The 18,170-nt window shown below is 43.4% G+C and overlaps 1 protein-coding gene across 3 annotated transcripts; it reads right to left on the bottom strand.

Annotated features, from left to right (window-relative positions):
* Nucleotides 1-3,092: 3,092 nt before the first annotated feature.
* Nucleotides 3,093-17,049, bottom strand: ABRACL (ABRA C-terminal like). 3 transcript variants are annotated; one of them, XM_038397771.1, is made up of 4 exons: nucleotides 16,916-17,049; nucleotides 12,906-13,008; nucleotides 8,295-8,361; nucleotides 3,093-3,631 (listed from the first exon to the last, which is right to left on the bottom strand). In XM_038397771.1, the coding sequence occupies exons 3-4, from the start codon at nucleotides 8,353-8,355 to the stop codon at nucleotides 3,447-3,449; spliced, it is 246 nt and encodes an 81-aa protein (XP_038253699.1). In that variant the 5' UTR covers nucleotides 8,356-8,361; nucleotides 12,906-13,008; nucleotides 16,916-17,049; the 3' UTR covers nucleotides 3,093-3,446. The 3 variants fall into 3 exon arrangements, with proteins under 3 accessions (XP_038253699.1, XP_043367041.1, XP_038253700.1); XM_043511106.1 differs by lacking the exon at nucleotides 12,906-13,008 and adding an exon at nucleotides 12,531-12,644 and having other exon boundaries at nucleotides 16,916-17,030; XM_038397772.2 differs by lacking the exon at nucleotides 12,906-13,008 and having other exon boundaries at nucleotides 16,916-17,048.
* Between the last annotated feature and the right edge of the window lie 1,121 nt (nucleotides 17,050-18,170).

Genomic DNA, 18,170 nt, shown 5'->3' with positions numbered 1-18,170 from the left:
AGGCAGCAGGGGAACCAGAGAGTATGCTTGGCACTCAATGCCTCACCTCAGTATTTGATATTTAGGATCACAACCTTGTGATACTTCCCTTGAACAAAAATGTCTTCTTAATTACCATATTTCAAAGGTATTCAGGCCTTAGAAGCATTTTGTCGAGATCATCAAATTCATATTCTTTGACACAGGCCACCCACATACAAGTATGTTGCAAATGGCTGTCAGAGCTCTGATGACACATTTTCCATTTCTGGATTGTTCTGTTTCAGCTTACTTTGTTCATTTACTTCTTTCTATTGCTTGACTGTGACTGAGTGCAAAGTGAATATTGTGATAAAGATCTATTGCAGAACCAACATGTTCCATACTTGCCTTTCCCCCTGCCCAAGAAAGGACATGACACACTATTCTGGACAAGGAAATGTACAGCTTATTTGTAATGTCTTGACACCATGCTTCTTATGGTGCTATTTTCAGCCATGGAGTTTTCACTTCGGGTATGCCTACACTGCAATCCCAGGTGAGCCTGAAGCACAGGTAGATATACCCATGCTAACTTTATCCATGCTAGCCATTTCTCTGACCTGTTTTTCATCACTATGTCTGACACTGTTGTAGCCAAATCCACTACCCGGTGCATTCATTCACAGATCCAATGATATTTACTGGTGGCAAGAGGATCCACAGAATCGGTCTCGTACTTATTAAATATTCTGCCAATATTTGAACCTTCATTCCATGGATGCAGAAGAAAGACAGCTACAGTGGATTCAGTGTACACAAACATTGACTGCTGAGATCTTTGGTTATGTTCGTGGTTTGCACTTAAAGCAATATTTTTGGTTATACAGCATTGTCATACCATATATTCTAAGCTTTCAGGAACAGAGAGCTAAAACGAATCCTCACTTCCCCAGCAGTAGATACATTACGTGCTCACAGTACTGTCTCAACTGATTGATATAGACTTGCTCTTGATTTCTGGAGTGAAGTTTGTCAGTGCCCTTGTGGTTAACTGGAACTTTCAAGGTTATTTCCATGCCATACCACAGCATTGTCTTCTGTATCCTGAAAATGAGGCAACCCTGGATAATATAAATTTGAACTTTCTAGGACACCCATGAAATCTACTGGAACATGTTTTCTGTGTATCCACCATGCACAATACTCCCAGAAGCCTTGGATACTCTTATCAGCATTAGAAAAGGTCTAGCTCCATAATATGTGGAAGTGAAAAGAGCACATATGGTATGTGCAATCTAGCATGTGGAGCCATAAAATGAAAACACTGCTTTAATTGTGAATATCTGAGTGAACCTCATTTTGTCCTCTTTCGGAAAGTATGCTCCAAATCTACAGGAAGATGTGACATCTATGGAACACATCAAAAAATTTCAGCAATTTCAAACACTTCGATACTATAAATTATATTCGTATCATGTGGAATAGAGCCACTGAAGTTTATATATATTAAGGAGTTAGCAATGGAAATGATACTCATTTAAAGCTTTGTAAAGATTCCCTAATGGCTTGTGAATTTTCTGTGCCTAAAATAAAAGTAGCCTCCCACTCTTCAGGCACTTTGTAACCTGGATCAGTTTTCCTTGTATCTGAGATACTTAATCTTTTACAACTCTCTGAAGATCTGGCTGCAGACAAGGAATAGAGTAGTAGACAGTCTTCTGGACTCCCTGTTGCCTGTCCCCCACACCACCACTCCTAGGTATATTAATCCCTTTAAAAATTATTGGTAAGATGGCTGTCTACCTAATAGAAGCTCTCCTTTTTCTCTCCTGCTTAGTCTAAAGCATACTTTCAGTTTCTGATTTGGGACAGGACAAAGGAATAGGAGAAGCTAGTGATTTCTGTGAAAAAGTGTTAGTCACAGACTCAGACTTGGAGTCCTTCTTTTCATAGATACTCTAATTTTGAACAAAGTGTTTGGGGGAACTCAAGTAGATAAGGCTCTTCATCCATTCCCTCCTAGATCTAAAAGTTAAGGTGGGGATGGATAGAGTGAACCTAATGGAACTAAAGGCTTTCTGTAAACAACACATTCATTGAACAAACTATATTTCTTAACACTTTTCAGACATCCTTAAGAACAGACATACAAATTTCTCTCTTCTCTTGAATTCCACCAGAGAAATCAAGACAAAAGTGCAAGTACCACTAAAGCCAAACCCCAAGAAGGGAGTTTGGAAGTAACTCTGGGCCTGTGGGCGAGATTCATATCTTTGCCAGCACTAACTTGCACAGGGACCTAGGGGAAGCTGAATACCATTCCCCTGTTCTACTGCTGGGGATAAAGATGCAGGCTATGAAAGATAGCTGGGGATACCTTAAATTGTGCTTTCCACTGTTACAACTCTTATGGGGCTAGAAGCAATGGGGAATTGTTGGGCTGTAGGTCCACTTCAGCCATGCCTCCTCCTACTCAGGAGACGGTAGTGGGTTACAGAGGTGGTGCAGAAGTGGCAGAGTTGGGGAAGGGGTGGATCTGAACTACGGGGGTTCGGTGTGGTGGGGGAGATGAACTAGTGTGACTGCAACACAGGGTGAATTATTCTTATTGTGTGCTTTGCTGCTGATGGAGTAATGACCCAGTCCATTCACACAGACCACTCTGAAGCCAGCCTATACACACACATCTGACTCTTTAGAAAACTTATTTCCACTTTAAAAAAAAAAACTGCTTTATTTTTACCTCTCTCACCAGCCAAATTTCCTGTTACATTCATGGTGATCCATGCTGACAAGTTCACTTCTTGTTTTAGTTACACAAAAGGAATCAAATTGCATGAAGATTCCATGAAATTCATAAACAAGACTGAAGATGAACAAGTTGAACTCCTCTAATGATCAATATTGTTAATCTTTATGATCGGGGAAATCAAGCCCATTTCCTGATTTAAACAAGTTCACCTCTCCTGCTCTTGCCTCCTCCCCATGGAATTTGGAAATAAAAGGTGGCATTATAGTGCAAAACTATTTCCATTTCTCTAGCTCGCTTTCAGTTCAATCATTTAGCCTTGTTACTTAGAGTAATTCTATTTGCTTTCTACAAATGAAAGGAAACAACAACAACAATTATATAAATTTAGGCATGTTTTATTTTATACTTTCACAGCAAATTTTGGTTTGTAAACACAGATAAGTTACCAGTTCTGTCTCTTCTTTCATGGTGACAATAACTGAGAGATACATTTAAAAAATGCATTACCTGAGTTAAAAAGAGATTGTGTGTCTTTTACCTTACAATCATTTACAGTAATGTTCACAGAAGGAATACAAAAAGGAATATTTTCCAAAATAAGAGTCTCCTTTTTACTATAAAGTTATAGAAAAATACATCAAAACACACTAGGATGATTTGCCTTGATCTGAAATGTCTGCATATCATTTACCTGAAACAGATTAACTAATGCACAGGAGAAGTGCAAACTGCATTAGTCCTGCAGTAACAAAATATCAACATTGTCATGAACACCTTGTAAAAGTAACTCTCCTGGGTAAGTAACAATCTTCCTTCGTTTTGCAGCCTTAAGGGTGCCCACTAGGGCTTCAAAGAGGTTGGCACATTTTTCATCAGCAAAGAGCACACCAAACTTCACACTCAGCTTTCCATCAGCATCTAAATCAGAGATAGGAGTATTACAACACATGCAGATTGTCCTTCGGTTGGAAGAATATTTGGAGGTACTGAAATGAAATACAGTCAAAACACAACAGGAGACTTGGATTGTATTTCCAGCTCAGTCAATGATCTTTTGTGCCACCTTGGCTAAGCCACTTCACCACTCTGATACTTACCTTTCTTTGTAAAGTGGAGATCTATGGATGAAAAGCACTATAAGACATTATTATTGAAGCTGTAGAAATTGATTTGTTTTAAAATAGTTTCTTATGCTGGTTAACATTTAAAGTCCAAATTGAAAAGCTAATGTGTCCCTCCTTGCCTCACAAAAATAGCTCTCTTGAAGTGGTACAAATTAATTTCAAAACAATCACTCAATCTACATTCTCTCTAACGAGCAGATAATGTTATGTAATAAACGACATTTAATTAACAGGTTTTTTTATTAAAATAAATAGAAATAAATAGAGTTACATTTTCATAAAACTGGAACAACAAATTAGCAAACCAGATCCTAGTTCAGAGGTGGGCAAACTTTTTGGACCGAGGGCCACATCGGGGTTGCCAAACTGTATGGAGGGCCAGATAGGGAAGGCTGTGATTCCCTAAACAGCCTGGCTCCCCTGCCCCCTCCCATTTCCTGCCCCCTGACTGCCCCCCTTCAGAATCCCCAACCCATCCAACTCGCCCTACTCCTTGTCCCTGACCTCTCCCTCCCGGCACCCCCCACCCCTAACCACTCCCCGCCCTGGGACCCCATTCCCTATCCAACCCCCCTCTGCTTCTTGTCCCCTGACTACCCCCTCCCAGGACCCCACCCCCCATCCAACCCCCCTTCTCCCTGTCCCGACTGGCCCATGGGACCTCCTGCCCCTTATCCAACCCCCCCCATCCCCTTACTGGCCGGAGACAGCCATGCTGCCCGGCAGGAGCTCTCAGCCATGCCACCCAGAGTGCTGGCAGAGTGGCTGTGGGGGAAGGGGGGGACAGCAGGGGAGGGGCTAGGGACTAGCCTTCCCGGCCATGAGCTCAAGGGCCAAACAGGATGGTCCCACGGGCCGGATGTGGCCCGTAGTTTGCCCACCTTTGTCCTAGTTGCCCACATTTCTTATTTTATCATTATAGACACTTTTTTTTAAAATGTAGAGCTCTAAGAATGTTAAATGTGATATATTGTAGTGAAAAGAATAGTCTTTGTTCTAAGCAAGTTCATGGAATTTGGAAATGATTTTCAAAGACGTTGAACAACCACCTACAATAGCACTCTTCCCTTGCACCACAGAATCATAGGACTGGAAGGACCTTGAGAGGTCATCTAGTCTAGTCCCCTGCATTTGTGGCAGGACTAAGTATTATCTAGACCAGTGATTCTCAACCAGGAGTCCGGGACCCCGTGGGGGGCCACGGACAGGTTTCAGGGGGGCCACCAAGCGGGGCCAGTGTTAGACTTGCTGTGGCCCACGGCAGAAAGCCAAAGCCCCATCAAATGGGGCTGAAGTCCAGGGCCTGAGCCCCGCCACATAAGAATGGCCATACTGGGTCAGACCAAAAGTCCATCCAGCCCAGTATCCTTTCCACCGACAGTGGCCAATGCCAGGTGCCCCAGAGGGAGTGAACCTAACAGGTAATGAGCAAGTGATCTCTCTCCTGCCATCCATCTCCACCCTCTGACAAACAGAGGCTAGGGACACCATTTCTTACCCATCCTAGCTAATAGCCATTAATGGACTTAGCCTCCATGAATTTATCTAGTTCTCTTTTAAACCCTTTTATAGTCCTAGCCTTCACAACCTCCTCAGGGAAGGAGTTCCACAGGTTGACTGTGCGCTGTGTGAAGAAGAACTTCCTTTTATTTGTTTTAAACCTGCTGCCCATTAATTTCATTTGGTGGCCCCTAGTTCTTATATTATGGGAACAAGTAAATAACTTTTCCTTATTCACCTTCTCCACACCACTCATTTTATATACCTCTATCATATCCCCTCTTAGTCTCCTTTTTTCCAAGATAAAAAGTCCTAGCCTCTTTAATCTCTCCTCATATGGGACCCATTCCAAACCCCTAATCATTTTAGTTGCCCTTCTCTGAACCTTTTCTAATGCCAGTATATCTTTTTTGAGATGAGGAGACCACATCAGTACACAGTATTCAAGATGTGGGCATACCATGATTTATATAAGGGCAATAAGATAGAGAATAAGATGGAGACTATCCCTTTTTTAATGATTTCTAACATCCTGTTCGCTTTTTAGACTGCTGCTACGCACTGCGTGGACGTCTTCAGAGAACTATCCATGATGACTCCAAGATCTCTTTCCTGATTAGTTGTAGCTAAATTAGCCCCCATCATATTGTATGTATAATTGGGGTTATTTTTTCCAAATGTGCATTACTTTACATTTATCCACATTAAATTTCATTTTCCATTTTGTTGCCCAATCAGTTAGTTTTGGGAGATCTTTTTGAAGTTCTTCACAGTCTGCTTTGGTCTTAACTATCTTGAGCAGTTTAGTACCATCTGCAAACTTTGCCACCTCACTGTTTACCCCTTTCTCCAGATCATTTATGAATAAGTTGAATAGGATTGGTCCTAGAACTGACCCTTGAGGAACACCACTAATTATCCCTCTCCATTCTGAAAATTTACCATTTATTCCTACCTTTTGTTCCCTGTCTTTTAACCAGTTCTCAATCCATGAAAGGATCTTCCCTCTTATCCCATGACATCTTAATTTACATAAGAAGCTTTGATGAGGGACCTTGTCAAAGGCTTTCTGGAAATCTAAATATACTATGTCCACTGGATCCCCCTTGTCTACATGTTTGTTGGCCCCTTCAAAGAACTCTAATAGATTAGTGAGACATGATTTCTCAGAAACCATGTTGACTTTTGCCCAATAATCTATGTGTCTGACAATTTTATTCTTTACTATTGTTTCAGCTAATTTGCCCGGTGCTGACATTAGGCTTACCAGTCTGTAACTGCCAGGATCACCTCTAGAGCCCTTTTTAAATATTGGCTTTACATTAGCTGTCTTCCAGTCATTGGGTACAGAAGCTGGTACATTGGGTACAGTCATTGGGTATAGGTTACAAACCATAGTTAATAGTTCCGCAATTTCACATTTGAGTTCTTTCAGAACTCTTGGGTGAATGTCATCTGGTCCTGCTGACTTGTTACTTTTAAGTTTCTCCATTAATTCCAAAACCTCCTGTAGTGACACTTCAATCTGTGACAATTCCTCAGATTTGTCACCTACATAGGACCGCTCAGGTTTGCCTAACATACTCAGCCGTGAAGACTGAAGCAAAGAATTCATTTAGTTTCTCCACAATGACTTTATTGTTCTTAAGTGCTCCTTTTGTATCTCAATTGTCCAGGGGTCCCACTGGTTGTTTAGCAGGCTTCCTGCTTCTGATGTACTTAAACATTTTGTTATTACCAAAAACTCAAAAGGTATCTGTTCTTCAAACTCCTTTTTGGCTTTTCTAATTACATTTTTACACTTAATTTGGCAAAAGGGGCAACAACAACCCGGCAGGGCCACCGATGGGAGGCACAAAAAGGGCAGCGATGTTAAAAAAGGGCTGCTGACAGTGGGGAGGGCGGGGCAATAGAGGTAGCTGTCCCAGGGCTGCGATTTAAAAGGGCTCAGAGCCCCGGGCCCTTTAAATCGCCACTGGAGCCCTGGGCTGCACGGGCCAGGAGGAAATATGGATGGGCTGGGGGACGCTGACTCCCAGCCCTGCCCCTTCTGCCCGAGGCCACACCCTTTTGGGTGGGGGGAGGGAGGAGGCACAGGGGCCCCGTACTAGTAAGAGCTGCATTTTACTTTCACCCCTGGACACAGTACTCCAGTGAAGTCTAATCAGCGCGGAATAGAGCGGAAGAATTACTTCACGTGTCTTGCTTAAAACACTCCTGCTAACACATCCCAGAATGATGTTTGCTTTTTTTTTTTTTTTTTTTTTGGCAAGTGTTTCACTGTTGACTCACTGTTGTTAGCTTGGGATCCATTATGACCTCCAGATCCCTTTCCGCAGTACTCTGCAGTCATTTCCCATTTTGTAGATGTGCAACTGATTGTTCTTTCCTAAGTGGAATACTTTGCATTTGTCCTTATTGTATTTCATCCTATTTACTTCAGACCATTTCTCTAGTTTGTCAAGATCATATGGAATTTTAATCCTATCCTCCAAAGCACTTGCAACCCCTCTCATCTTGGTATTGTCTGTAAACTTTATAAGTGTCCTCTCTATGCCATTATCATGCTGAATCATTACTTCAGTATTGACTTCAAAGGGAAGAATGCTACTTCCCATAATACCTGAGTTGAAACTGGAAGACTCCAAACCAGCTAATGACCAAGGGTAAAATTCTGGCCCCACTGAAGTCAATGGGAGTTTTGCCATTGATTTTAATGGAGCCAGGATTTCATCCCAAGGCCCCCAACCTGCATTGATTTATGCATGTACCTAACTTCATGCATAAGAGGAGTCCCTGTTATGCAATGTGGGTAGGGCCATTGAAGTCAAAGTTAAACATATATGCAAGTCTTTGTAGAACTGGGCCCAAGCCTTATTGGTTGAGGAGTGATGTCAAGTTCACAAGTTGACATAGTAAGGCTAAACCTGTGTGATCAGTGAGATTACAGTACTTACTTTTGGTCCCCAGCCGCCGAATCTCCTCAATTAAGAGGTTAATTTCATGTTCCACATTCATTGTCGTCTACAAATAGAGTAAATGTTTATTTAGATAGATATAAGGTATTAAGACCAATCCCTGCATTTTCTTTTAATTCATCTGATCTGATCCTTGTTTATATCTCTCCAGTGTTGTCAACTCTCATACTTTTATCATGACTCTGACAATATTCAAAGCCCCAGATTTTGGAGACGTGATTATGTGACAAGCAGGTTTCAATTTTTAAAAGGGTAAGTTTCTAGTCCTCATGGTTTCAGAGGAAAGCTTGAAAATGTGACACAAATGCACTCTGTAGGTTAGAAGTAAATAAAAAAGAACCCCAAATGTATTAATTTTTTAAAATCTCATTATATTTAGGGAGTGAGTCCTGATTTTTGAACATCTTTGTAAGCTGGTGACTATTTCACCAGCCCAGGAAAGAGCCAGTGCCACACCCGAGTCCATTTCAGGCCCTTGCCTCCAGGCACAATGTATTATTCAAACACCAACCACAAAACAAAGCAATTCATCTGACCAACTTCAGTCCCCAGAAGCTTTGCTGTTGCCTGTCTCAGCCAGCTGCCCTTGAAAGAGGACACATCCTTTCCTTAAATTCCCTGCTAGATCATGTGACAGGCAGGTAGCCCTTAAAACTTTCCTGACTGTTTTTCCCTGTCAATCTTCCCTGCCTCCTGTCAACCATTCATCTTTCTGCCTGCAATATGGCATCAGTGGGAGTCTCAGCACCTTACTTTGGGCCCACAGTCATGCATTTGTAACCTCTAAGCGGGTATTAGCATGGCATTCTAATATGAAATGCATGGCAAAGACTGAATAGCTGTGTCTAAAAGGGGTTTTCCCCCTAAAATTTCCCACAATTACTATAGCTAGTGCAGCTCCACCAGTGGGAGCAACCTTGGGAGCACTCTAGAAAAGGCTCCAGGCAGCCACTGGTGTTTTCAGCACGAGAGGCCAGATCCTCAAGTGGTATAAATTAGTGTTGTTCCATTGAAGTCAATGGAGCTAAGACAATTTACTTGAGTTGAGGATCTGGCCCAAACTAACCTAATCCTGCTCAGAGCAGGTTTACACAACACAAAAGGGGTTAAAAGGCCAGTGATCACTGATGCTTTATCTGTACTGGTACTCCCACCTTACTATTGCCAGTGAACTGAACTGGTTTTAGCAGTGCTGGGAAATTTTAGACAAATGCCCTGTCACAATGATGCCAATATTTACTTTCATTCACCATGATCCCAAAGAACTATTAAAAGACAAAATTTGCCCCTGAATATGTTTTGTAAGACTCTCTTGGCCCACTAAATGCAACTTCTTTTGCCGTGAAATATGGCAACAGTCAATACTATACAATAGTTTAGGGCAGGAAGTGAAGAATAACTTATTTGGTAAAAAGACTGTAATTACCCAAATTGTTATTTGGCCAAAATACCAGGGTTAATAACCCTGTGCTTTTGAAAAATGTCATGGGATTTATAATGTGCACAAGTTTTCAGGGTCTCTTGCACCTCATTTAAAAGGCAGTGGCAATACATCCTTGCACCACGCTGATACATTACTTGATGCTGATGCAGAGGGCAGAGGACCACTGACTAAATCGACATCATTTCTTGGGGGCACTAGCATTTTCTAGGCAGTCACCACCAACAAATTAAGCAGGTTTGACCCTGCTTAGTTTGTAAGAGTTGAAAAGATCGCAATGCAGTGTAGTTTGATGTACATCAACAAGCAAGTACAAAGAAACCTGACTGGGCAAGTGCGATAAGGGTTATTTTGAGATGCAAACTGCACATCTCACTAGAATATGATGCCTTGAATGGATCCACTGGACATGGCCAGTTCCTGGAAGATAAACGGGGACCATTGACTCTCTGCCAAGAATGGCATGGAAGTACTTTATATTCTGAAACCCCAGAACTTACATGGGAAATGCTTAACCCTTCTGACTGGGTCTTATCAAATAGAGGGCAGTGATGGTCAGAATAGGTTTCATTATTTTATTATTTAACAGATTTGTTCCATGTGTGTATTAAGAGTGAGATCAGCTCCCTTTTGACCTGAGAATAGTAAGTTTTTATTACAGTACTTTTAAACTCCTGTTAGTCCAGCAAAGCAAATTCCACTGTGAAAGCGTGGTCTGAGTTCTTCTCTCTCTCTGTCATGCACCAAAAGAATCTTTAACTTAGTCCCACTTTCAGATCCTTTATTACACATGCAAGAGCAAGGGACAAAATGTGACTTTCTGATCCCAGATTAAGTTTGCAAACTTGACATCTAGAAAAAATAATCTGTGTTCATGTAAAGTGAGCAAGTCTGGCATGGAGTCATTGAGACAATAAATATGGGAGGCACCCCATTATGCTAGTTTTTCAGTGTTATACAACTCCTTCCTCTTGTGTTAAAAGTTCATTAGAAAAGCCAGCTCCAACAACTTTGTGGCTCTATAGGAAAATAGGCTGCTCACATGTGCATGGGTTTAGGGGATTTGGCATACACAACCTCATCCAACCTACATTTCCTCCCTAAAGCATGATAACCTGATTGATCATGAATATGCAAGTGGATATTAGCAAATGCTGAACAATATTCCAACAGCAGATGCTGCAGTGCTGCCACCTCTTCAAAACGTGTTTAAAATTAAATGGCAACATGATATCAAAGTTCTAATTATATTAGGTGATGGAGCAAATGAATTCTTCAGACTTGAAGTTCCATTTTTTTTTAATTTAAAGTGATGGCGAAGTGCTTTGCATTGTACAAGACACAGAAGACAACATACCCCAAGTCCCAAGGAGCTTACAGCCTAAGAGCTGAACCTTCAAACACTACCAAGTGTAGTGCTTGCTACTGTAAGTAGTATCATTGACTTATATTTGAAAATGACTGTTTAAAATTAATTTAGAATCCCCCACCACCACCAGTTTAGGAAGGAATATCTTGGAGCCTAAGTCTGAACTACTTCTTTATGCAAAATTCCCATGAAAAGTTAAAGGAGATTGCATAAGGCATGCTTAACTGGAAGAATGGACACAAAAATATTATTTTAAGCAATACTACCCTGATCTACACTGGTGGGGTGTCGATCTAACTTACGCAACTTCAGCTACGTTATTCATGTGTCTGAAGTTGACACACTTAGATCGATTTACCGTGGTGTCTTCACCACAGTGAGTAGACTGCTGCCGCTCCCGCGTCAACTCTGCCTGCGACTCTCGCGGCAGTGGAGTACAGGAGTCAACGGGAGAGCGCTCAGGGGTTGATTTATTACATCTAGACTAGACACGATAAATCGACCCCCGCTAGATCGATCACTGCCCGGAGATCCGGCGCGTAGTATAGATATACCCTTAGACATTATTCACTTTACTTTGGAATAAATCCTTCATGCCAAATGTCAAAGTGAATGTCAACTCTAACATTCATTATTCTAGTGCTGTTTGTGGCATCCAACATGATTTTCACCAGGTATTAGGAAAACTAAATTTCACTCTTCATTCTAGAAATTTGCCTGGCAGAAGAGTGTAATATTATTTTGCCTGCATACCTGGAAATATGTTGTCAGTGCCTCTCTGTCTCAGTTTTCCCATCTGTAAAATGGGGATAATGATACTTACCTCCTTGTATAGTTCTTTGAGATCTACTGATGAAAAACACTGTAGAAAAACTAGGTTTTATTATTGTAATCATTTGTATATCATTTTTAGCTCCAAAAATATGTCTAAAGTATCTGATGTTATAGCTACTCAGTGTAATGCTATGTTAGATTAAAAGCCTGAACCTGTTCCCACTGAAGTGGGAATTTCCAGTAAACTTTCCATTAACTTTAGCAGAATCAGGATTGGACCTACATGGTCAAGCTTTATGATGTTTGTATTGTACTGAGATATGCTGGTGTAAGGTTTATGACTACTGTTTATCTAGTCTTAAAACTATTACAATTCAATGGCAAAAATGTATGTTAATTCAAAGTTAAGGTTGCTTAGTGGTAGGTCATCCCCTGGCAGAACGCTCAATTGAGTGAACTCAAACTTCTGAAAACTAGGAAATGCACATTAAGGTTGCCAGTGCAACCTTAACCTCTTTCCACACTGCCCCGGTATGCCCCGTTAACACCCATACATTTACTCTGCTCACCCCATAGTTGCTGAAATGTTTGCGTTTTACTCAACTCAACATTGTGCAAGAGGACAACATACCACCAACTGAAGAACAGCTGTGTTACAGTGGAATGGCGTTCCTGGTCATGTTTCAGAATGGTTGGATGGTGGAGTTTGTGGTAGGACACATGAGAGAAATCACAGGCGGGATTTCTGTTCCAAAATACTGACAGTTTTAGGTTTGTGAGAAAGATCCTCTGAATCTTTTCCAACAGATGTACCCCAGAGGTGTCAGAACTTGTATTTTTCATTGCTATACCATACATCTTTTCTGGTCAGCCACAAGCCCTCCCATTTCCTATTTAATGTTCATTCAACACATCTTCCATATTGTTGCTGTAGCAATTTTTTCAGAGAAAATTATTACAGCTCCTGGTCACAAATCTTTGATGCAGTCCAAATCTGCTTACTTACATTTTATGAGGTGTGCACCAGGAATAAGGCCCAGATCATTTCCACCAGAGTGAATCATCATAATATCTGGTAGATCACAACCTCTTACGTCACTGGTTAGATGCTGCAGAGTGAGCAAAAGATTATGCCAGTTCAGGACACCTCTCTCCATCTAATCTACCTGTAATCAGCAATCTTGATATACTCCTTGCTCTCCCACAAACTTTTGCCACCTCATGATCCACCCAGAATCCACATATTGGCAAGCCTGGCAGCACACACGTTTCTATAAATTCTTTTCCCTCAGTAGTCAAGGTACCTGTGGTGTCAGTTCCAAACCTCCACATTATGCATCTTTGAAAACACCATATTAAGTTGCCCCAAGATCAGGAAGTAGCCACTTGCCCATCCCCACACACATACTCCCCAAGGGCAAGTAAAAACACAGATTTTCCTCAAACAACCAATCCAAGCTTGTCTACCACCCATCCTCATTTCCTGTCCCCTCCAGAGCTACAACCCCTCTCCCTGTGGCTAATCCATCATCCCCTCATAGCCCCCCACAAAGTAGTTTGGCTCTTCCCCACCTGATATAATAAAATTTCTGGTTACTCTGGCTACTGCCTGTTCTGCCGTGTTCACAGTAAACTTCCCCATAAAATAAAAGCACATATAAGAGAGACAACTTGTAGCAAGCAACATGAAGTATTACATCTGATGATATACATGAGGTGCATGCACATATAAAGGATCAGATACTGCCTTGGGTAAAATTTGACAGACTGAAACCATTTTGACCCACATCACATCAATAATTTGACCTCTAGCTCTAAGCAAAGAGACCCCACCTAGAAACTTTCTGAAAAATGGCTATTTTTTCACGCCTTATATCTTTGCAACCCATAGCTCAAATGACCCCTATCCTGCACCCTGCTGAGGCACCAAATTTAAAAGAAACACAGCTAAGCCTGCCAGTTTTTAGAGGACTTAGATCACCTGTTAAACTGAAGTCATGATGTAACCTCAATTAGAGTGGCACTACTGCAGCACTATAATAACGAGAAGTCCCTGACCCAAAGAGCTTATAGTCAAATGGAATTGGTGGATGTGTGAAGGGTTTGTACACGAGTTGAGGTACACAGGTCAAACTGTAGGGAGCGGGGGGGTTGGGATGCATTGGCAGAGCTGTGGAGTGCAGGAAGTTTGGGGTGCACTGGCAGAACTGTGGGGTGCAGGAAGTTTGGGGTGCACTGGCAGAACTGTGGGGTGCAGGAAGTTTGGGGTGCACTGGCAGAGCTGGGGGGGCAAGGACTCCCTCACCCCTCTTCCCTCCTCTACCATGCATCCCCCAAGCCCACTCCTTTTGCTGCAGCCCCAAACCACTCTCCCCATGTTTCTCCAATCCTCCATCCCCTAATACCACTCCCCTTTTTTCTACTTTTCCCCCCAAAATACTTTGATTATATTCCCTCCATCCCCAAATAAAATTGCCACCCATGACTGACAAATTGCAGCAAACTCTGGCCACTCAGTGCAAAACTCCTTTCGTCTTAGGTAGGGGCTTGTCATTAATTTATGCTTAGTTATATTAATTGAAGGCTGAGTTCACCACTATCAATCTCAGTGAGGCATGTCATTCATCCAGTCTTTAGTAGCTCTCAGTTTAACAGTACAAGGTAGCAGAGGGAAACCGGGCTTTTGAGGACGTATATAGAGGAACGTAACTAAGGAACCCCCCAGTCAAATGACCCCAAATTTGCATCATTAATGCTACCCAGCACCCCCTGGGGCACACCAAATTTCCAAGCAAGCTGATTAACCAGTCGGATTTTAGAGCATTACTCAGCGTTGAGCTTTAAAGCATATAAAACAACAGGAATGGAAATTGGTCGAGTAATTTTTCTTATTGGTGTAGGCCTACTGTAAAAAATGTACATGAAATAACATTCTCAATTTAGGTCCCCCAAAGATTTAGTGGGTGCCATGCACTACCTTGGGTAAAACTTGACAGACTGAGACCATCTTGACCCACATCACATCGGCAGTTTGATCCCTAGCACTATTCAAAAGACCAAACAAAAAACCCAAATACACCACCTGGAAACTTTTTGAAACATTGCTATTTATTTCAAGACTTGTATCTTTGGAACACCACGCTCAAATTACCCTAAATTTGGATCATTAACCCTACCCTGCACCTTGAGACACACCAAATTTCAAAGGAATCTGACTCAGCATGTCAATTATAGAGGACTTAGAAAGATCCATCTTTAAACAGAAATCATGATGCAACCTTAACTATACTGGCACTGCAGCACCATGATAATGCCCAAGTCCCAGTGCTGCTTGAAGATCTGCTAGCGTGAACCGTATTTCCTCATTGAATCCTGCTGAAGTCAATAGAAGTCATGAGTGCAGGGACCTTGCTAAAAGATTCTGTTACAGGATCAGAGAGTAAGATGTCCATTTCAAGACACCATCCCTCTGAGCAAAAATTTTAAACATAACCATTAAAAAAAAGACATACCGAGTGAGAATGCAGTAAAAAGATTTCTTTTTCTGACCAACCTGTCTGCTGCCCTTTAAACTCAAGGCTGTGAGATCTGACAACTTGCATGAGGCAGAGATTTCTTTTGAGTGATGTTGTAAATGGCTTATTGAAACACAACAAGCAGAAAAGCTCTTCTCCCAATGGAGCTGCTTCAAAAACTGCTAGAAACTCTCTCCAAATGACAGGTTTCAGAGTAGCAGCCGTGTTAGTCTGTATTCTCAAAAAGAAAAGGAGGACTTGTGGCACCTTAGAGACTAACAAATTTATTTGAGCGTAAGCTTTCCTGAGCTACAGCTCACTTCATCGGATGCATTCGATGTGAGCTGTAGCTCACAAAAGCTTATGCTCAAATAAATTTGTTAGTCTCTAAGGTGCCACAAGTCCTCCTTTTCTTCTCTCCAAATGAGTAAGACTTGGCAGGGAACTCTCTGATGGTCTTGCAAATTTGTCAATTTAGTTGTAAACAAACCTGCCTTCGGTCCCTGTTTGTGTTTAAAGGGCCGTAAGCACATTCCTTTGCATTAGCTTAGTGCTCAGTAAATAATAGGCCTGCAATTGGAGAGTGACTAACTTCCTTCCTGATAGCTGTAGCTCACGAAAGCTTACGCTCAAATAAACGTGTTAGTCTCTAAGGTGCCACAAGTCCTCCTTTTCTTTTCGCGGATACAGACTAACACGGCTGCTGCTCTGAAACACCACACCCCCTATTTGATCATGGTGCCTCGCTTGGAGCAGCATAGGGCTCCTCGAGTATGGGCTCTAACCACTTCATCCCGTGCGCTTCGCCTTCCTGCTGCCGCCAGATCCCGCTCTTGTCCTCCTGCGCGGAATTACCCACAACCCGCGTTTGTCTCCCGCCTAGCAAGGCGGCGCGTATCGGAAAGGCGCTACCGCAGCCCGTGGGAGGCCAGGGGGTGCGGGGCGTGCAGAGCGTGAACGGCGGGGGCCGCGGCGAGCCACGGCAGCAGCAGCGCCCCGAAGTCCAGACCCGGAGGGAGGAACTCCCCACCCGGCGCAGGGGACAGGCGGCGCCTTCCTTCGCCGGCCTCGTGGCCTGCTAGCCCCGACGCTGCGGACCGGGTCTGCCCCGCCCCGCTCCTCCATCCTCGGCGCGGCGGAGAGGCAGAGGGATTGTGGCCCCCCCGGAGCTGGGACGGAGCGTGCGACCGGCCCAGCCGGGGGCTCCCACCCCAGCCACGTGCAGTGCGGCGTCACACGGGGCCCGGCGCGGGAGCGCTGCCCGCAGGGTGCAGCCAGCCCCTTTCACGCCCGCGGGCTCCCCCCGCCCAACCCCGGGAACAGCGACATCCCTCCCCAGAGCCGCCTCAGCCCCTGCCCCGCGAGCGGGCTCCCCGGCGGCGGCTCTGCAGTCACTCCGCGGCCGCGCGCGGGGAAGGCTCGCTGTGCAAAGCCCAGCCCCCTCCCCGGGCACGGTGCCCCCCCGCGGCTTGGGGAGCCAGCCGGGGCAGGCTCCACTCACCCGCTCAGCTGCCCGCCCGGCGGCTTTCCTTGCCGTTATCAGAAGGGAGCCCCGGTGGAGCGGCCGGAGGTGCCGAGCGCAGGAGGAGGAAGTGGGGGCGGGAGGCAGAGAGAGCTGCAACAAGTATATTTCAAATGCAGGGAGAAAGTGCCGCCCACGTGAATGGGGAAGCCTATGAGAATGGGCGGGGGGGGGAGGTCAACACAGTCTGTCTTTGTACAGCCGCAGCTCAAGAGGTCATGCAGGGGCTATTGCTCCCCCCAGCAGCCTCTCTCTGCTGATCTTTTTGTTGTCTGCTGGAGGAGATTCCTCTCCCCCCCCCCATCTGAAGGTGACTTCCAGGAGTTTAAGCACAGTGCTGCTTGGAGGCCAGGTCTGGGACTTGTAGGACAAACTAAATCATCCATCCCCATGCCCGTTTAACATCAGACTTCCAAGCAGCAGCTTACAAAACCAAGTGGGGAGGGGGGTCAGGATACAATGACACAAAAGGCATAGGATGATTTAAATCACTTTTTTTCTTGACCGGCATTTATTCTGTAATATATTTGTCTATGTTGCCTTGGTGCAGGATTGCCTTTACCTCACCACTATACTTGCACTATCACTGGACCCCATAACACACAGTCCTTAGGCTGCCACAGAGCTGTCAAGCAGAGGCTGCTAGGTGAATTAACTCACCCATTGAATGGGAACCTGGAAACATCAACTCTGTGTAGGCAAGTATAAGTGGAGAGTCTCTAAGTTCTCCCATTGTAAAGGGATTTTTTTTTATGTTGGGATTTTTTATTAACTTGCTATCCACTATTTTTGTGGACGGAGAAGCAATTTTTGGCTAGAGCCAGTCAGGAAAATAATGTACTATTTCCTGCACAAACTCAAGGAACTTTGCATTCATCAGCTGACAGATAAGCTCTAACAAAATGAAATATTATTATTTATATAGTACCCAAAAGTGTACTGTGCTTTACAGACATAAGAACCCAAGTCAATGCCCCCAAATAATTTATAGTCTACTTAAGCAATCTACAGGCAAAGAAGAAGGGATACAATGCAAGATTTCCTCTTTCTCCCATGGTGTGCTATCAAAAATGTAATTTTTTTCCCCTTCTCTTCATTTTTTTGGAGAAATAAAGGTTTGTTTTGTGTGTAGTCCTCCAACAGAGAAAAATGTATTGGGTTTGGACGAAAAGCCACAGGTGGCTGTCCATGCCTCTCCTTATCCATCAGTTCTAATGGATATGCTTCATAGATT

This window comes from Dermochelys coriacea, chromosome 3 (genome assembly GCF_009764565.3).
Source record: "Dermochelys coriacea isolate rDerCor1 chromosome 3, rDerCor1.pri.v4, whole genome shotgun sequence".
Taxonomy (NCBI): domain Eukaryota; kingdom Metazoa; phylum Chordata; order Testudines; family Dermochelyidae; genus Dermochelys; species Dermochelys coriacea.
The sequence above is the reverse complement of the archived record's forward strand: the minus strand, read 5'-3'. Positions and strand labels throughout refer to the sequence as shown.

Bases quoted from the DNA above. Each gene is read 5' to 3' on its own strand.
- ABRACL (XM_038397771.1), bottom strand. From the start codon at position 8,355: ATGAATGTGGAACATGAAATTAACCTCTTAATTGAGGAGATTCGGCGG. The intron at 3,632-8,294 runs GTAAGTACTGTA...TCTCTGATTTAG, and splicing joins TCGGCGGCTGGGGACCAAAA to ATGCTGATGGAAAGCTGAGT.